The 17,910-nt window shown below is 53.3% G+C and overlaps 1 protein-coding gene across 1 annotated transcript in view; it reads right to left on the bottom strand.

The window, feature by feature from the left end:
* Positions 1-4,786: 4,786 nt before the first annotated feature.
* Positions 4,787-17,910, bottom strand: part of SLC17A9 (solute carrier family 17 member 9) — a 16,689-nt gene continuing 3,565 nt past the window's right edge. The window contains exons 2-13 of the mRNA XM_026057363.1: positions 16,091-16,288; positions 14,786-14,925; positions 14,001-14,100; positions 13,120-13,250; positions 12,213-12,309; positions 11,357-11,453; positions 9,594-9,681; positions 9,435-9,469; positions 8,760-8,875; positions 8,181-8,236; positions 7,763-7,792; positions 4,787-7,654 (exon numbers count right to left, since the gene is read on the bottom strand). Coding sequence (XP_025913148.1) covers positions 7,491-7,654; positions 7,763-7,792; positions 8,181-8,236; positions 8,760-8,875; positions 9,435-9,469; positions 9,594-9,681; positions 11,357-11,453; positions 12,213-12,309; positions 13,120-13,250; positions 14,001-14,100; positions 14,786-14,925; positions 16,091-16,288 — 1,252 coding nt within the window. The 3' untranslated portion in view covers positions 4,787-7,490. The remainder of the gene's footprint in view (positions 7,655-7,762; positions 7,793-8,180; positions 8,237-8,759; positions 8,876-9,434; positions 9,470-9,593; positions 9,682-11,356; positions 11,454-12,212; positions 12,310-13,119; positions 13,251-14,000; positions 14,101-14,785; positions 14,926-16,090; positions 16,289-17,910) is intronic.

The raw sequence follows: 17,910 nt of genomic DNA, 5'->3' as shown, positions 1-17,910 counted from the left end.
CACTTAGCCTCTTTTTTCCCAAACTAACCTTTCCTCCTCTGAGCCTTGAAAGTTAGCGACGTCTTTTGTATTCCAGAGGCCAAAGGGCCAAACTTGCCTTTAATTAAAATGCATATTCTTTAATTAAAGGCCCCATAACACATGAAGGGCATTCATTGAAATACGACGTGTGACATAGTCATTACCCCGCTGTTAATTACTAATTAATGAAGCTATTTCAATTAATAGCTTCCCCACTGTCACTCTCGCTTTGACAGGGCTCCGTGCTGAGAAGCCGGGCTGGAATCACAGGCGATCATAACTCCTGGAACGGCACCAAAAGCCATCAGCTGAATATTCATGTYGGCTGACTTTAACACTTTTCAATTAAACATAATAAAGTAAAATCTCTGTCAAAAGTGTATATCAAACATGCGTCAGCTTTTGCCTCTCCCCGCTCCCCGTTCTCTTCCAGCTCGTCAAAAATAACTAGAAAGAAGTAGGGAAAAAAAATCATTTTTTTTCCCCTTTGAAGCTGCAGCGCTGTCCTGCTTTCCCTCCTTTCCCTACGGGAAACCTGCAGCGGGAACAGGCTCTCGGGCGATTGCCCGGCCCTGTGCGAAGGTTTGATAGCTCAGCAGTGATACGCTTCATTTCCGCCGTTAGAGGAATCGTCTCCAAGCGCAGGAGTTAAGCTCTGAGCGGTGGCACCGAAGCGCTTGCCGTTAAAGGCCGGCGTAAGCAGCAGTGCGAAGGAAGCTCCTTGCGATCCGCGATAAACGATATCGGTCCTAAAACCCCGAAAAACTGCCCTGCGTACTCCTGGGTGCCAGCTGGTTGATATCTGACTTTCGAAACTTCTTTGGAAAACAAAACCAGCCTTCTCACCGCGGGAGAAGTTTCSGTGCGCTATATCCATATTTAATCCAAAATGTTGCATTTTAACAGCCGTTGCTTTCCGGGAGATTTGGGGAGGGGCTGTTCTTTTAAAGAGAGAACACCATCTACAGAAAAACAAGAAACTGGGAGAAAAGGAAAATATYGCCCAAATGTCCCCGTTGTTTAGGTACACAGAGATGCAGAGAAGTCACATGTGATTTGCTGCAAAAGCAGAAGGCTGTGACCTGGCTCGCAGAGGCTTTTGTCGTGAAGGCAGGCGACAGGGGCTAAGGGAGGTCAATCGATATTTGATACGTCTCCAAGAGCTGTGTCCAGAACTTGGAGACATTAAGGCTAAAGCTTTTCATTCAGCTCGTTACAGAGACACGAGCTGGGGCAATGTTCTGATCTGGAGGTGAATCAAAATCTCCCCGTAGTTTTAATCCTCAGAAAAGCATCGCTTAACCAAGCAATGAAATAAATTTGAATTCAGTACTCCCAGCTGCCTCCAGGCACAAAATCACCATTGAACAGATATCCCTCCTAAAACGTTGCAGCGCTCCGGCCACCGGATCCGAAGCCTTTTGTCCGGGAGCGGCCGGAGCTGGGTGCAGAAGGGCCTGGTTGGCCCCGGCATTGCCTTTCCTCCTGGAAGTCCAGCCCGTGAGCTTTTGAAAGAGTAACAGTGTCCCAGGCGGGATGGAATAAAAYAAATGAGAATGAAACAAAACAGATTACAAAATTACTAATCTGAAGCCCTCCTGACCCCCTCACTTTCCCCTCTGATTATATTCTTGCTTGAAATACAGGCTGTTTGGGTTTTTTTCCTGCCATTTCTAGAAATCTGAGAAGCGGTTACCCAGCTGGAGAATGCCGATCTCACAATCATCACAAAAAGTCATTTATTACGAGTTATTACGAAGAGCAATTGCACGCTGCAGAACGATTTCGAGTTCACCTTGGATCGTCGACGATTCTCCCTCGGCCGCGTTCACCGATCCCCTCCTGCCACGAGACCCGAACTCTCCCCCAAGAGTCGCTGGCCCGAGTGTCACCGCGCCAGAGCGGCCGCGCGGCTCCTCGTGCCGAAACCGGAGCGAAGCCAGCGGCAGCGCGGGCAGCGGCCCAGCCAGGCTGGAGGCCGAGGATGCATCTCGTGCATGCTTTTACCTCGCTCCTAACTCGCCCACGTCCACGGCAGAGATTAAAAATTAGCGTTTTTGTATAGGAGACCTGGTAGGAGAGGGGGGGGGGGGAAAAAAAGGAAAACATGAAAGGAATTTAACAGCTGCAACGAGCTGAACTGGTTGCACAGGAAAATCCCCTGCCAACCACCGACTGTTTGCCTTTAATGAGAATGCAGGACATGCTCTGCTAGGTTTCTAATTCTTTGTGTAAAATCCTACAGATAATTGCTACACGTGTACCTTTCCCTTGTCTCCCGTGGAAGCGGGTTTTTTTTTTTTCCTTTGGAGMTGAAATTAAAAACAATTTATTAGAGAATAATTAATGCCAGAGCGCCAGGAGATTGCACCAAGTGTCGTGTTTGGAAGAACAAGAGTGAGCGACCAGCAAATTGCTCGTTGTACGGACAAGGGCAAAGYGATTTGGGGAAGGATGCGAGGGATCAGCTGAAGCTCTTCTGGCAACTAGATCCGCAATCAAATCAGTAGTTTTTCTGAATCCTTTACAAAAACCTGCTGATTCGGGAACGGTTTTAGACGTGTATCGATACCAGCTGACGACACCCCCCCAGCGGGCACCGCTCCTGCGGCCGGCGCTCGGCATCGCTGCGCGCTCGCTGCCCATCTGCCCCGCAGCGCAGGTGCCTTGGCGGAGGGSAAGAGAATCTTTTTTTGGAGCGGTCGTGCTCGTTCGAACTCAGCTTGTTTTTCAGGTTGAAATTTTCCTGCACTGTCACCTCGACAAAGCCGCCTGCCCCCGTGACAAACAGTTAAAATAAGAACAGGAAAATGATTTTGAAGGAAGAAACGGAACCGAGGAGGGAAAAGGGGCCAGCACTGAAAGCTGCTGCTGGGAGCTCGATGCCTTCCACTGCAACTCCCGGCCACCCTCCACCCTCCCCCCCCCCCGGTTTTAATTACAAAGCAGTCAAACTGTAAAGACCTTAATGGACATCTTAATTATTGCATTAAAGTTTGAAATGGAAAATTCCTCATTACGTGCCACGCAGTAGGTCACAGCTGCAATAAAGGGTGATATTTTGCTTGTTATGGTGCCGGGTGCGAGGTGCCCTTTGCAGACGGTGCCGTCTTTGGGGCACATCCCGGCCCCTGGGAGCTGGCAGCCGGATGCTACATCAGGTCTCTCGGCTGCGAGAGCATCTGCTTCTGCTTTCAATGGGAAAGTATCAGCGAAAAGTGCTCTTTGCAATTTCTTTTCTTTCCTAATAGTGCTATTTTTCTCCTGTGTTTTGCTTTCCATCTGCTTGAATGTGTTTATTGATTTCGTGTTATGCAAACTGCAATAAACCCATATCCTTTCGATGCTCCAGAGCCTATGAATATGCCCCGAACAATTTAAATATAAATCGATCCATCAGCTCCAGCCCACAGCAACGATACAACACACGTGCAGTTAATCAGCGCTTAAACACCATCCCAGTGCCCGCTCCCTTGCGGCCCGTCCCCATCGCCGTCGTCCTCAGGGCGGGCGGCAGAGCGGGGCCGCGATCCCGCAGCCCTGGTGCCCCGGGACTGGGGCAGTTTTAGGACCCTGGCAGGGATCATCCCTTTTTCCGGGGCTTTGCACGGTTGTGGGGTACCATGAAGAAGTTGGAAAGATTTTCTGTTAGTTGCTTGACTCCGCAGACGAGGTTTGAAAATACCTTTAATGGCCATTTCTCCTTCCAAAATGTATTCCTAAGCTTTTTTCCTCTTTTATTTCTTTCCCCCTCCTCCGTCTCCGCGGGGGTTGTGCCCTTGCCCGAGGGCACCCAAGCGGCGGGGAGGCACCGCGGCGGCCGGGGCACCCGCCCGGCTGCGCATCGCAGATCTCGCAGCTCCCTCTGTTGGCACCTGCCCGCACCTATCAGCCAGGCTGCCCCAAACCCGGCAGTTTTATTATTAAGTATTTTTGCCAGGCCAGCCCAGGTGGGGGGGGAGCTGTCTGCCGAGGGCGAAGCGCAGCAGCAGGCTGCTTCTCCCACGCGGGTAGGGGGGTCCCGCTGCAGTTTCTACAGGTGGGAAAGAAAAGCGCAAGGAGATGTGCCTAGCTATTGCGTTTCCCCTTCCTAGCCCTCATCCTTCGGGAACAACCCCCACTCCCGCCTCCCGGCCGCGGGGCAGTGCAGGGCAGACCCCCGTGTTGGTAAGGGGACGTTTATGGCAGAAGTCACACGGCCCCTGGTGTCCTCCCCTCCTTGGCTTGCTCCCTCTCAACCCCACGCGTCTCTCCTTTCCTTTCCTTTTCTCTACCCACGTGCATTATCCGAGCATTTACTTCCGATACCAGTATTATAAAAAGACTGCAAGTTCCCCAAAGCTTGTCTTAGAAGCCTGAAAGTTCAGCAGTAGAGAAGTCCATAAGGCAGGTGCGTATCCCACCTAACAGAGGACTTCTTTCCCTTATGGTATCACTCTAACAACTGATACTGGACTATATCCATCTGTATATAGACTGGACTGTATCCATCTATATCTACCTCTRTACTGGACCCTAATGCTGTAGTGACCATAGCTCTGTTGAAGACCAGGTTTTCAGGCATTTTTCCAGTTCCCTTTTTGGGGCAAAACAGGTGGGAAGAGCAGGTAGCCAGAAGCGTGCTGAGGTCCCGGCTGCTGCTCCCCCAGCCCTGCCRCCCCGGCCTCCAGCAAGTTGGTCGCATTAAGCATAGTTGGGCTCTGGCTGTCCCTTACTGAGCACGCAAATGAGCACTCCAATGAAAATCAGACGCTACCCACGTGATTATCCTCCTTTATTTTTGTAGGTCCTTCTGTAACAAAACCGCTCGGACGGCAAGCTTTGGCAAGACTAATAGTAGCACAGCTTTGCAAAACGGTTTCAGTACTTTGCCAAAGGCGGGTGAACACAATGAAACCGAAGCCTCAAATGTCCTTCAAACATATAACTTATTAGCGAGTTTACAGAGAGACAATCCCGATGACCCACCAAAGTGTTATTTGGAACAGCAAAGAAGGCACAGCACCTGGGACTTTTAAGATCTCAATTCCGAATTTCCCAGCAGCTTGCAGAGCCTGGGGTTCCCTGACCCCCCTCATCTGAACGAGGGCCATCTAAACCGATAAATCCAACTCTTTCGCAAGAGATGGTGCAACCAGGAATTAGCAGAGAGAACCAGAATTTCCTCCCTTCTCAGTGGGGCAATCCTTGCTGTGCCGGACCCGGAACACCGAATGGCCAAGGGAGATGTTAAAAAAAAAAACAAACACTTTTGTGTGTGTGCGTGTGTCACCATAGAAAAGGCCGTGCAAAAAATCTGCGCAGACTGGACCAGACGCAAGGCTGGCGAAGAGATGCCGGCATCGTTTGCGGCAGCGTTCGTGCGTCCCGGCTCCGCGTGGCGCGGTACCCCAGGCACAGGGCTGTACCCACAGGAGCAACCAGCCCACAGCGGGGAAAAAGCAAAGAGGGAGGAAACGTTCTTTCCCATCTCTCTGGCCCCAAATCAGGCCACCCGGACGCTATATTCTCTAGTGAAGGCATCAGGCAGTTGCATCTTTATCTCTTAATACCCCTGTAAGTAGCTCAACTTGGATTAGTGGCACCCATTAGYGTCTCTGCAATTAAAAGTCTGTATTTTCATTATAAACCTCTGTATTTAGAAGCTTAATATGGCTGCAAGATATCCTCCAAGAAGAAATTTGGAAAAAAGAAAAAAAGAGGGGCAGGGGGATTTTTTTTTTCTTTTTTGCAGACAACGGGTGCAGGTCCATAGGTTTCCCGCGCGGCGAGCACGGTTTCAGCGGCCGCGAAGCGGGAGCCGTGACGCCGGCTGTGCCTCTCCTCCGCAGCGCCGGAGCTGCCCCCAGCGCCCAAACGTGGCCCCGATTTCCACGAGCTGCGCTCGCACCGGGCCTGCCGACACATCCGCATCCGGAAACCGGAGCGCGGTCCCTTGGGAAATCGGGGCCCAAGCCCCGGCGGAAGCATTGCRGTAAGCGCTAGAGAACCAAAGGGATTCTCTCCGGCTGCAAGCAAGGGGTAGGAGGAAAAGCAGTGAATTTCTTTAATATGAAATGTCACATTTAAAATAGATCCCCCAAAACCAAAAAGCATAGGCTGGCAAAACCTTCCCCTCTGGAAACGCTGTGGGTTTCAGCGGGAGCCCCACACAAAATAAGCATGCAGAATCAGGCCTCAAGTACATAAAATAGACTCTAGAATTTGGTACTTAAATTTAAAAATATTTATAAATAACTTAAGACATTCAGGCTCAGAGGCATATAAAGCCAAATATTTCCCTCTGATATGGGGAACAGCATGGACCCACATCCGGTGCTATGGATCCACATTGCAGAAATTAGCTTTACATTTAATACAGGAACAAAACGTGCCCGTTGYAGGCTCTTTGGAACATCTCCTGCGCCCCTTTGAAGGCACATGGAGGACACACCTGATAGAGTAGAACGCATTGGGGATTATAGATCCATAGTACAGAACATGACCTATTCTTCATATACATTCACAGCACACGGCAAAACAACTCCCAGAGGATTCCTTGGCTACGTCTATACTGCCAGGTACATMTAACGGCAAACTTAACCACTGGGTGAGCGAGCCCAGGCTCTGGGTGGTCTTCTGCTCTCAGGTCTGAGGTTGTCTACCTTGGTTTGGGTTTGCTCTCCAGCTGGTAGTAAAGAGGAGCCCTCGAGCTCAGCCCTTGAGCAAGGATGGACCAACTGGATCCAACAGTCCGGCCTGCAAACTGCAGTCTCAGCTCAAGCACAGTGAAGGCAATATAGATGCAACCTCACGTCCAGGGTCCGCAGTAGACATCCAGCCAGAAATCCTCACTTGCCCTGAAGGGAAGCCTTGAATTCATCGCACGACCCATTCTCTTCTACACCCGGATTGTACCCATCAAGCATACTGCAAAAGGAAGGCACACAAGGGACAGTTTAGGGCAGAGGTACGTTCTTTTGGATTATTCCTTGCATTTAGTTCAGACGAAATGTGTTGACYGGCAGCCCAAGAGCTGGCAATCCTCTGTGTGGTCACAGGACAGGAGAGCACAGAGGAACCAGCTCCCGGCAGCGAAAGCAGCTCTCCCTCAAGGAACGACCGGTGGTCCACGGCGAGGGTGCAGATTGCGGCACCACTCAGAGTCGAGCAGGATAAGCTGTTTTTGCCGCGTGGATATTTGCCCACTAGAAATGGACTGGGGCAAACCAGCCACAYGGGCCAAATTCTCACTGGCGATGTCGAGCTGGTCGGCTCTCTAGGCCATCAGCCATCCCCTGAGCAAAAAGTGAACGCTAGATTTCTTTTCTCCCGTGGGTTTCATTCAGACCCATTAAGTATAGGGTCTCGGCATTTTTTTTCCCTCTGTTAAACTTCTACAAAAAGAAAATAAGTTCTTTGGCACTTGTGCAACAATGACACGTAGACACGGCACTCTGCTATCCTTCATCGGCTTGCTGAGCTCATCTCTACAGGTCTATGTAYGCAGAGTCCGTGTCCACCCTCTGGGCCTCTCCGAAGATCAGGAACGCACAGAGGCCGATGCTGTTAACAGCAGCCACCAGGTTGAAAACAGAAATCCAAGAGCCGGTAGTTTCGATCAGATAGCCGGCCAAGTACACGCAGACGACACCTGCGCACGGGAGAGAAGAGGCAGAGATGCAAGGGCTGGGGCCGGACCCTGCCCGCCAGCTGCGAGGGGGCTCCCCCGGAAAGGAGGAGCGGCAGGAAGGTACCTTACCGAGCAGGGCTCCACCGGTATTTCCAACCCCTGGAAAGAAAAGAAAGGGAAATTGCCCTATTGCTTCGGCTCGCGGGAACCCGTGGACGCGGGGAGCTTCACCAAGGTTCCCGCCCGACGCCGACCTGTGTGCCGAGCAAGACGCCTTGCTGGCGGCAGGGACAGCCGTCAGGATGAAACGCTTCTCCTCCTCCCACCCCTCCGTGCATGCAACCATTTCACAGACGAAAAGGCATGTTCATGCCCTTCCCCGCTCCCAGCAGCGGCAGGTCTACGCAGAGAAGGAAGCTGGGGCTGCAAACGCAGACCAGCGGGMGCACGGGGCTGCTGCTGCGAAAGCTTCCGTGCCCGCAGCGGTGTCCCCTCCCGCCCGCGCAGCGTCCTTCCGGGACGGCCGGAAACCCTCGGGGATCCTYACCAAACAGTAAGCCAGCACACGAGGGGGCCAGGTCTTGCACGTTTACTGAAATACCGCTGTTGAGAATCAGAGAGGAGAAAAAGGCTGTTTTAATGGAACGTGATGGTCTTGTTCAGCGTTTACACACAGTTCAGCTTGTTCTACAAGAGCAGAGGATCCTAGACTTTAAACAGCACCATAAAGAGAAGAAAAGAAGGAAAGCGGCCGAGAGTGAAGCAACACGGGAGAGTAACAGAAGGAAAAGGATTCAATTCAAAGCAGCTCATTTAAAGTACTCAGAAGGATCAAGACGCAATTCACCTCCTGCTTCACGTGCTACTACCTGCTCGGTCAAAAGTGCCCTCTTCAATACGTCAAGCCCTTCCCCAAGCCAGACGAGGTCCACAGGTGTTGCTGGATCATCTCCAGCCTGGTGGTCACTAAACTCCACCGGCCTTGCAGAGACCAATATACAACCCTCAGACCGGTGCTGGTTTCGGCACCGACATAACGATGGAGGTAGCCTGCTTTGGGACCCCAACGTGACGGGCATGGGCAAGAGCTAAGCGCCACAGCTAGTGTCCTTATCGCTCTCGTTACCTGTGGTTAAAGCTCTGAAGTCCAACAGAGGCTGAGGCAAACACTATAGCTTTGCAAAAACTGGACGTCTGGCCCAGGCACAAAGCAAAAATGCTCGAGACACCTGAGCCGATGACCTGGAAGAAGGAGAAAATTAAATGCTGCAGCAGCTCTTCTGTGATGAAGAAAGCGTGTCTTCTGGAGACACACTGTTCCCTTTTAAATACGAAGAACACTTTATGCACCAGGTGCTTCTCAGGCCTTTTTTTCCCCTTTTGTACTGCCTTTTTGGGTGCCAAAGGCCTGCCCAGCGGGATGCTATGCTGCGAAGCAGAGGCACTACCGCGGGTTATAGAGGACGTGCTGCACTCTCCCCTGGCATTTCTATTCCTGCTCATCTTTCTACTGCGGCTTCCCACCGTATCCGACGAGTCATTTGGCGTGACGGTGCACGGCGGGTCTTTGTGAAGGCAAACCTCTTCAGAGCACTCGCAAATCTCCAGGCACAAAGTGGATCTCATTTCCCACGCGCTTTGATCGCTAATCTATCAGCAAAGCTATAGAACCTGTTTTCTTTCCGTCTCCAGCCTCGCGCCCGGCTCTGCAGGAGACCCGGCCCCTCTCCCCAGCAGGCTGCCCTGCCGCTGGCGGCGAGCAGGCAGCTCGGGCTGCATTCGGGTCCCTTTATCCTCTTACCTGCATGAACTTACGAATGGTGATGGTTTTATATCCTGGAAGAGAAAGCAAGCGTTCCAGTCAAGGACAGTTCGACAGTTAACCTTGTTCTCCAGCCAGGAGAGCATAGGGTAAATGTAACTTAGGACAAAAACGAGGAAAAGCCAAAAGGGCTCTTACCCTGGCTGATTAAGTGATCGGACAGAAATCCGCTGAACAAGCTCGTCGGGATTGCAACCAGCCACGGGACTACATTGAACACCCAGCCCTAAAAGGGAGCAAAAATCCAGAGAAGCGTGCTATCATCAGAGCCGAGCTTGTTTGCTTTATTTGCTATTTGTAGAAAGGAGAAGGAAATAAAAAAAAAGAAAAGAGAGAGCAGGACTCCCCGCAGGATCCCGAACCGCCTTCCGCAGCTCGCTCGCAGCTGCGCCCGCAGCACCGCAGCGTCCCCGGGGCGGCAGGCGCGCGACGGGGCGGCAGCGTTTGGGAGGTTTGTCGCGTGCAACTCGGTCGTGGCGATGCCGCCTCCGGGGCGGAGGGGCAGGAAGCTCTGCCTGCAGCGGGGCAGGAGGACCGGCTGCGGCCGAGCTCGCTGCTCGGCCAGGCGACGTGCCGGGGAGCCGCACAGCTGGGCAAAGCAAGCGGGATGCGTTGTGCTGCCTTGCGGGTCGTCAGTGAAACTGCCGGCAAAGTTTCAGACATCAGCTTCAAGCTCCTTAGCGGTATTACTGCGAAGCCGAGGGAACGTAGCTGGGTTTTCTAAAGCCAGGATTAGCCAGCGTTACGGGTAGCAACATACTTTGGTCTGTCCTCAATTACGAAAGCTGGCTACGTTCATAATCGCAGATGATTCCTGGTCATCTGGACTGCGGCTGCTCAGAGACGTTTGGGAGCCTAGATCCCGCCAGGAACTGAAATCAGCGGGGCTGGGCCGCACCGGAGCCGACGCAACCTGCCGGCGGGAGCCGAGCCTCCCTCGCCCCGACCGGCGGGACGGGCCGCCGGCCTTCGCGGGAGGCTGGAGTCATCCTCCTTCGGCAGCCGCGTTTTATTAAGATCTAGCAAGCGATTATCAGACGCAGGAACGTCCTATGGAGCATCTTACCTAAGAGCGCCACGATATAATGCTTAACAGATGGCAAATTGCTGCCACGCAAGCGCATTACTGGAGGTGCACGGATCTTGTCACAACAATACGTTTGCTGGTTTGATACATGATTCTAATAGAAATACCAAGTATGCCATAAAGCGCCTTACAAACGTAATATTAAAAGGCGTTTGGAAGCAGCTCTGGAAGTTATTTAAAACCTGACAGAGCCATTGAGGAAAAGATTGTGCCAGTGTCTGGGAACAAGGAGACGCCAAAACACCAGCTCGCAGCCCAGGTGAGCCTTAACTAGGTTTCTGGAAAACGGGGACATCATCTGTGCTGAGGAGAGGGAAGCCTCTGCGGTGTTTTTTAAAGTACACGTTATTAACGATAATTATAATTTTCTTGGGCTGCTCTGAGCTCTACAGTGTCAGTACGGTTAAAAAAAACATGTAAACGTAGGAATGAGCGGGCTGGTGGTCACCTGCAATGGTGCGACGCCATGAGCTCAGTGCCATTTGAAAACCCTCCTTCCCTCAGCAAAGAGCAGCCTAAAAACCAAACACGACTCCCTCTTCCCTGCCGGGAAGGTGCCCACGAAGGGCTGGAAAAGAGAAGCCACGGAGGATCCCCAAATCACCCTCTGCCGGTGCGGGCGAGCGGAGGGGCCGCTGCGTTAAGTCGGCGCGTTGGCTGCACGCCAGCGTAAGCCGCGCAGGATCCCGCGGGGCCCGATCCGGACACCCCAAATCCCAGGGAAGCCCCCGCGCCTGGTGCTCCCCTGCTCGGAGGCTTTCTGCAGACGGAGCCCGGCGATCGCTTTCTGCTGCCTGCCAAAAAGCCGACTTACCTTTGACTCGGGAAAAGTTTCCTTGAAGAAAGTGGGCAGCCAGGAGAGGAGAGTGAAGAACGTGCTGGCCGTAGAAAGCTGCGCTATGATGACGGCCCTGAAAACACACGGCGGGGAGGAAACGATCAGCAGCAGCGACCGGTCACGCCGGGGGAAAAACAGCCATTCTAGCAACCCAGTGTTTCAGTTCCCGCGCTATAAATCAATCCCCTACAGCACTGTCGTTGCTTCCGGAGCTTTTTCCATAGATAACTACTGCACTGGGTTTGCGGAACGCGTTGCCTCGCTGCCCGAGCCAGCAGCCCGCTGGACGGGCGCCTGACGTCCGCTCGCAGGTTCGGGCAAGGTTAAGTGCCGCCGCGGCCACGCGGGTGCCTTCCCCCCCGTCCCCCGCCATCCCCGCCGCGAGAGCTGCTCCTCTCCGAGAGGCTTTGCCAGGGCTTCCTCGGCCGCTCAGCGGCCCCGAGCAGCAGCTGTTGGCAGCACCGTTGCAAGCAGCATCTCTAACGAAGGCAGCGGAGAGCATCGCTCGGGAGGAGCGCGCAACTCCCCCGGGAGCAGCCGGCTGCGGGGAAAGGTTTGCCGGTTAGAGTCAGGCTTCACCTTCCCCCACTGAACAATAAACTAACTTTCATCCAGGTCACCTTTTCGGTTCTTCATTTATATAGAAGGGATTTGAAAACCCGGCAATGTTTCCCCAAATATCCAAATAAGCGGACAAAACGCAAACACACAGAACAAATAAGCACAGAGGGGTGGAAAAGCCTTTGGAGGGACGGCGCCGTCCGAGCCCCGCTGCCTCGGCTCCGAAACGCGCGCCGGCTGCACCGCGCTCGCCGCCGCAGCGGCCACCTACCAGATCGGCGCCTTTTTAAACAACTGCTTCCAGGGAACTTTGGTCTGCTTGGATATGGCGAGGCCTCTCGTCAGATAATCCAAGGGGATGATGAGTTCTGCGGGGAAGAAGACAGATGAAGGCAAGCGGTGATCAGCACCGTTCTGTGCAGCTGGAAGGAGCCCTGCGAGGCTTCGATACAAACACCCCTAATCGATTTCTAACCCTTTTTCCTTGCGATACCTGCACCGGATGCTTACGAGAACGCCTTAGTGCACTGACCGAGATTCTTTCACCGGGTCCGTACACTCCCCCATCCAGGCACCCTCACCTATTTGTTTTATCTCTTGGTATAACTAGACAGGAATGTCTCTGGGCAGGGACCAGGTTTGAATTTTGTACAGCACCAGGCACACACCGGGCTCCTTAGGAGCAGGGCTCCTACAGACCACGCTCAAGTAATGCTGTAGCCAGCATTTGCCCATATGTGGAATTATTCCCTGACAGTTATTCGGAGCAGATATTCCAGATTAACTGGTCTTAAAAAGCTCTGTGTGTAGATGCTCTTACTTTGGAATAAGTATCTTGCTCTGCTTTAGCTTAATCCACTTTGAAGATTGTGCTCTGCTTGGTATTTCCACTGCTGCTTAGGAGGACTGAGGGGCTAGATCAGACTCTCAACAGCAATATAATCCGGCGTGGGACTTTCACCTTTTACACTGCTGATTTCCTATTTCAAACTCTTGTTCCTGGGTTTAGCATCTTGAGTCAGACACACTGTATGTTATGCAAAGACACCTGGACGAAATTCATTGCGTAAAACCAGGCGCCACCTTGGGAACTCGGGGGACTTGCAGAAAATAGCTGGCACCTTCCCAAGGGTGCTGGCAGCGAGCAGCAGCCGCAGGGACGCGCGGGGTGAATTTACCTTTCTCGTTCAGGAGGTATTTGCACGTGCAGTAAACCCAGAGCAAAGTGAGCAAGCCAGAGAAGTAGAAAACACTTTCCCAGCCRTACCAGTCCAGGAGGAGAGATCCTGCACCGCCGATCACAAGCGTGCTGGAAGGGAAACCACAACGCGATTTACGGGTCTGCGAAAGGGCTCCGGCTGCAGACGGAGCCCCGCGTTTCCTGCCGATGTCTGTCGCGTCGCTCAGGGAGAGGAAACCACGAAGCCGCCCAACGCGCGCCGTGCTCGTCTGCCCTGAGCCGAAGCACGCTCCGCGGGGAAAGGCAGCGGGGTGCCCGAGGCACAGAAAGCATCCCAGGGAATGGAGGAACCGGCAAAAGACGTGGGGACGCTGGGATTCTAAGTGGTTAAATGCAATAATATTTCTATTGGGCTTTTAAACCATTCCATTTAGAAGGGAAATTCTCATGGAAATTAAAAGAGATGGGAAAGTTCTATTATCCCCATTTATCGGAGAGGACAGGTGACTAGTCTCAGGCTGACCCCTGTTCTTCCTGCTGCATCAGGCTGCTTCCCTTAGTAATTAAATGTTGCAAACACTCTTCAAAGTCTGGCTCAAAAGCAAAGAAAAAAAAAACATATAAATCCTAGACACAGTCAAGAGCAAACTGCATTTCAGAGAATACAAACTCTTCAGCAACGTGTGCATCAGCATGCAYGACAGCAACAGCCTGAGGCTTCTTCAGCTGCAGCCAACATCCTCRAGGACCCGGGAATCCACATGTACTTTGGGCTGGAAGTTTTGCCTCCAACTATTTAACGGCATTTCATCACACACGACGTCCTCAGACCGTCACTCGCGGCTCAAAGCCAAGGCGGCATCTGCCTTTGGAACTTACCCGAACTGGGAGCCGGTGCCCACCGTGCTGTACGTGAAGGCGCGCTCGCTCTCCCGCACCTTCTGGGACAGGAGGCTGGCCAGGGCAGGGAAGTACACCCCTGCGGGCAACGCAAGCAAGACGGGTCAGTYGGCTGGCGCCCGCTGGCGAGCAAAGCGAAGCGAATTTAAAAGATCCCGCGGGAGCGAAACACCAAGACAAGGCCACGAGACTTGCGGTGAACACAGAACAGGGATGTAAAATGAAGCGGGTGAATCCGTGGCCGTGCAAGGTCTATTTGCGCCTTCTCCCGAACCCTCTGTTTCTAGCATCACTGCTACTATAGCAAATTTGTCGCTGCCAATGCACTTATTTTCATAGTCCCCCAGTGTTGCAGCTCAGCAAAAGGGAAGGAAAATCATCCCAAAGGAGTCAAAGGAGTTCTGATAAGGACCAATTTTCACCAAGTGCTCTGAAGGAGTTTTAAAAAATGGAAGGTCAAACAGGAACCTTTATGGTTTCCAAAGCAAGCAGCTGCAGCTCCCTACTGTGGCAGCCCACATCTTGCAGGCAGATTTCTACAGGGGAATGACTTAGCAGTGACTTCATCTAGAAATGGCACTTTTTTCCCCGCATAAGTTCCAGGTGTAGAGGCGGTTTTGAGCCAGGCGATTGCCCGAACACACGGGAAAATAGTTTGTGCATCGCAAACCGAACTTGCGTCCGAATTTACTGCCCACGAGCTCCCCTGCAAGGAAGCCCCCGGGCAGGGAAACACGGACGCCCTGCGGAGGGTCTCGTCTCACCTTGCAGCAGCCCCATGAGGAACCTGGAGGAGGTCATGAAGGCCAGATGGGCCGAGCTGACGTGGGTGAGCAGCGGGGTGACGACCGTGAGGAAGCCCCAGGCTGACGCCGAGAGGAGAAGGACTTTTTCACCTCCTATTCTGGAAGACAGAAAACGTGCGTCAAAAATGAGCAAAGGCCAAGAAGGGCAAAGCCCCCCGACAAGACCCAAGAGTGTTCATCCCGGTTTAGCCTGTTTTTAAGGGTGATTCTTCAGCCCAACCTGTTCTTCTCCTCTGCATACACATACCTCCTCCAGGTATGTGTTTCTCACAAACGGTTTTATAGGCAAGCGCTGCTCACTAAGGATGGGGCAGTTGGGGAGAGCAACTGGAGCAGGTAATTACTGAGATCTTTCCTTAAAGCCAGCTGGGGTGGTTGCTTTTTCAACTGATACCATCAAACGGAGGCATGCGCTTTTCCCAGATATGACTGGAAACGGGGACGGGGGCTTGCTTGTGAAAAGATTGCGCAAGAAGACGGGGCGGAAAACCCGCAGGTGCTGAAACGAGAGCACAGAACACAGACCGTGCAGATCAAACAGAAAAGCGCTGAATTCCTTGCGAAAAGGAAATATTTTCTTCCTCTGGTTAGCAATTTTGSCTATAAACCCTTCCGAGCGTCTGTGCGACACCACGGGTATTTAACTGCCTGTTAATGGACAAACAACGCTCCCCGTGAGCAGCGGCTGCGAACCGTGCAAGAGCATCACCATTTATCACTTCTCTAAAATAAGATCTGCTTTACACCTGCTTTTCTTTTTTTTTTTTTTAAATCAGCTTAACACTTCAGGATGTGGGCTTTCTTTTTTTTATTGCAGTAACCGAATGAGTACTAAAAACTACCTCCATTAAAAACATTATGCCGGTCTAAAAGTGCTTTCCACTCTTTCCAGGTGAAAAAAGCTACGTTGGTCTGTGCCCATTAGTATAACCGCTATGGTGGCTGCGCAGGAATGGTTAAAGCAGCGATTATCATCTGGACACTCCCTACATTTGCTGGAGATGTTGCCTCTGCAAAGTCCTTCCGTGCCTCCATTTTAAGACCCAGGAATTTAGTCGGATAGTCAAAAGTACCCGTGAATCGGAGCTGGAGGCCCTGATGGGAAGAGCTGGACCATGCTTGGTGCAACCTGCAGCGCCCGCAGAGCTGCTCCCCGCAGACACCCTTCATCCACTGCCAAGACCTGAACTGCGCGGTCACAGCCGCGGAAAGCATTGCTCAAAAAGCCCAAGCGGAGGAAAGCACAAACAGAATTTCCAGTACCGGTCGCTGATGTGTCCTCCGATAACCTGCGTCAGGCAGTAGCCCCAGAAGAAGCTGCTCAGCACCACGCCGGACTGCTTCTTGTCCCAGCCGAAGCGGCTGCTCAGGGCGACGGCGCAGATGGGCACGGCGACGCGGGCGCAGTACAGCAGGCACGTCCCCAGCAGCAGCAYCGCCGTCCACACGCGAGACTCCGGCCTGCCGAGAGCGAGGGGAAAGGGGGAAAGGGCCCGTGAGCGCCGGCCTGGGGGCTCCCCGCGCACCGGGGGCTCGGGGGGCAGACGGGTTCGCCTTGAAAAAAACTGAAGGTCGGAGCAATCCCGCTGCGGCACGGCGCCTCTGAGGCGCGCGGCACCTTTCCCGCGGTGCCTTCGGTGACTTACGCTAACTTTTATTGCGAGCACCGCTTGGCCCCAGCGGCAAAACAGCGGCGTCCGTCCGCAGGCTGCAAGGCGGAACGGGCTGCGCCGCCAGCTGCGGAGCAAGGTGAGCGCCGAGGCGGAAAGCCGGTTTGTTTGGCTTTTCTTCCCCAGACAAAAGCTTCAGGAACTGCTCTTTCCAGGATACGGAGGGAAAGGTCAGYGCACAAGGTTGGAAGCGTTTGCATGAGACACCCTGTCTTGGCAYTTGCTATAACATTTATTATTTGGCACGCCTCTTCGTTTCCCGAGGGAGATGGCTTGCTACCCTTCCGAAATACGAGGGAGAAAGAGCAACACTCCAGTGAGAGACAAGACATGATGTGGCCCGATAGCCCGGAGAGAGAAGCGACATAATCCAGCCCAGCCTGGTAAATTTAAGATAATATTAATAACAATATGCTAATAAAAGTGGGTTCAGTTTTGGCATACGAATACTAGGTTTAGTATTTATATACCAAAGCTGAACCCGATTTTGGTAAGAGAACTGGTCCCCTGCGCTGCAGATAAGGGGAGGAAGGYGATTTGCTCTGCTCCTGGCACAGAGACCCTCGTTTCACTGCAAACCCGCGGCCCCCCGCCTAGGCAGACTCCTCTGCCCTCCCGCAGCCCCGCCAGCCTCAGCCTCGGTCCCGCTTTGCCCGTGAACTACGGAGTTAACGGCATAGCGAGAGCACCCCCTATTTACATTGCTTTTATTTGATCTTATTTAGGGCCAGGGCACAAAGTCCCGAACAAGCTTTGCTCCGCAGGCGCTGGCGGCGTTCGCTGCACCGGGGCGTTAACCTCCGCGCTTTCCACGCYGCCGAACATACCTGCCTTCCGCCCGGGAAACAACCCGGGTCACTTCTTTTACACCGAAACGAGCATTTATTGCTCCGTGCTGGAATTATGATAAATGTAGGTTAATCCGGCCCAGCGCAAGCCTGTTTATAGCCGCGTCGAAGGGGCCGTCGCGGAGGGGCCAGAGGAACAGCGCGGAGGCAAACACGCCGGGCAGCTCTGCCCGCGGGAAATTAATTTACTGCTATTTCCTGATGAGGCCGATAAGGAGCTCGGCGCCGGCAGCTGGCAGGAGCAGCGGGAAGCTTTTCAGCTGGCGCTTGGAAGGCCGGAGCCTTCTTCGCCGCGCGCATGTACGAGCGCATGAAATAACCAACGCGGCAAGCGGAAAATCTCACATCGGCTGCCCGGGGGACCAAGCGAGCCAGGGTCGTCCCGCCGCAGCCGCTCGAGCTGGCCGACRGACGCTCTCGGGGCCCCTCCTGGCCTCGCACCGCGAGGAAGACTTGCGGCAATAACGTGTCGGTTTGGTGCCGACCCGGYGGCGATTCCTCCGTCACCCGCAGGCAGCGGCTTTCTGCCGGCGCCCCAGCCGGCCCCGGGCACAGGGCTCGCTCG

The sequence above is a fragment of the Apteryx rowi genome, unplaced genomic scaffold (genome assembly GCF_003343035.1).
Source record: "Apteryx rowi isolate R43461 unplaced genomic scaffold, aptRow1 scaffold_0, whole genome shotgun sequence".
NCBI classification, from domain to species: Eukaryota; Metazoa; Chordata; class Aves; order Apterygiformes; family Apterygidae; genus Apteryx; species Apteryx rowi.
The sequence above is the reverse complement of the archived record's forward strand: the minus strand, read 5'-3'. Positions and strand labels throughout refer to the sequence as shown.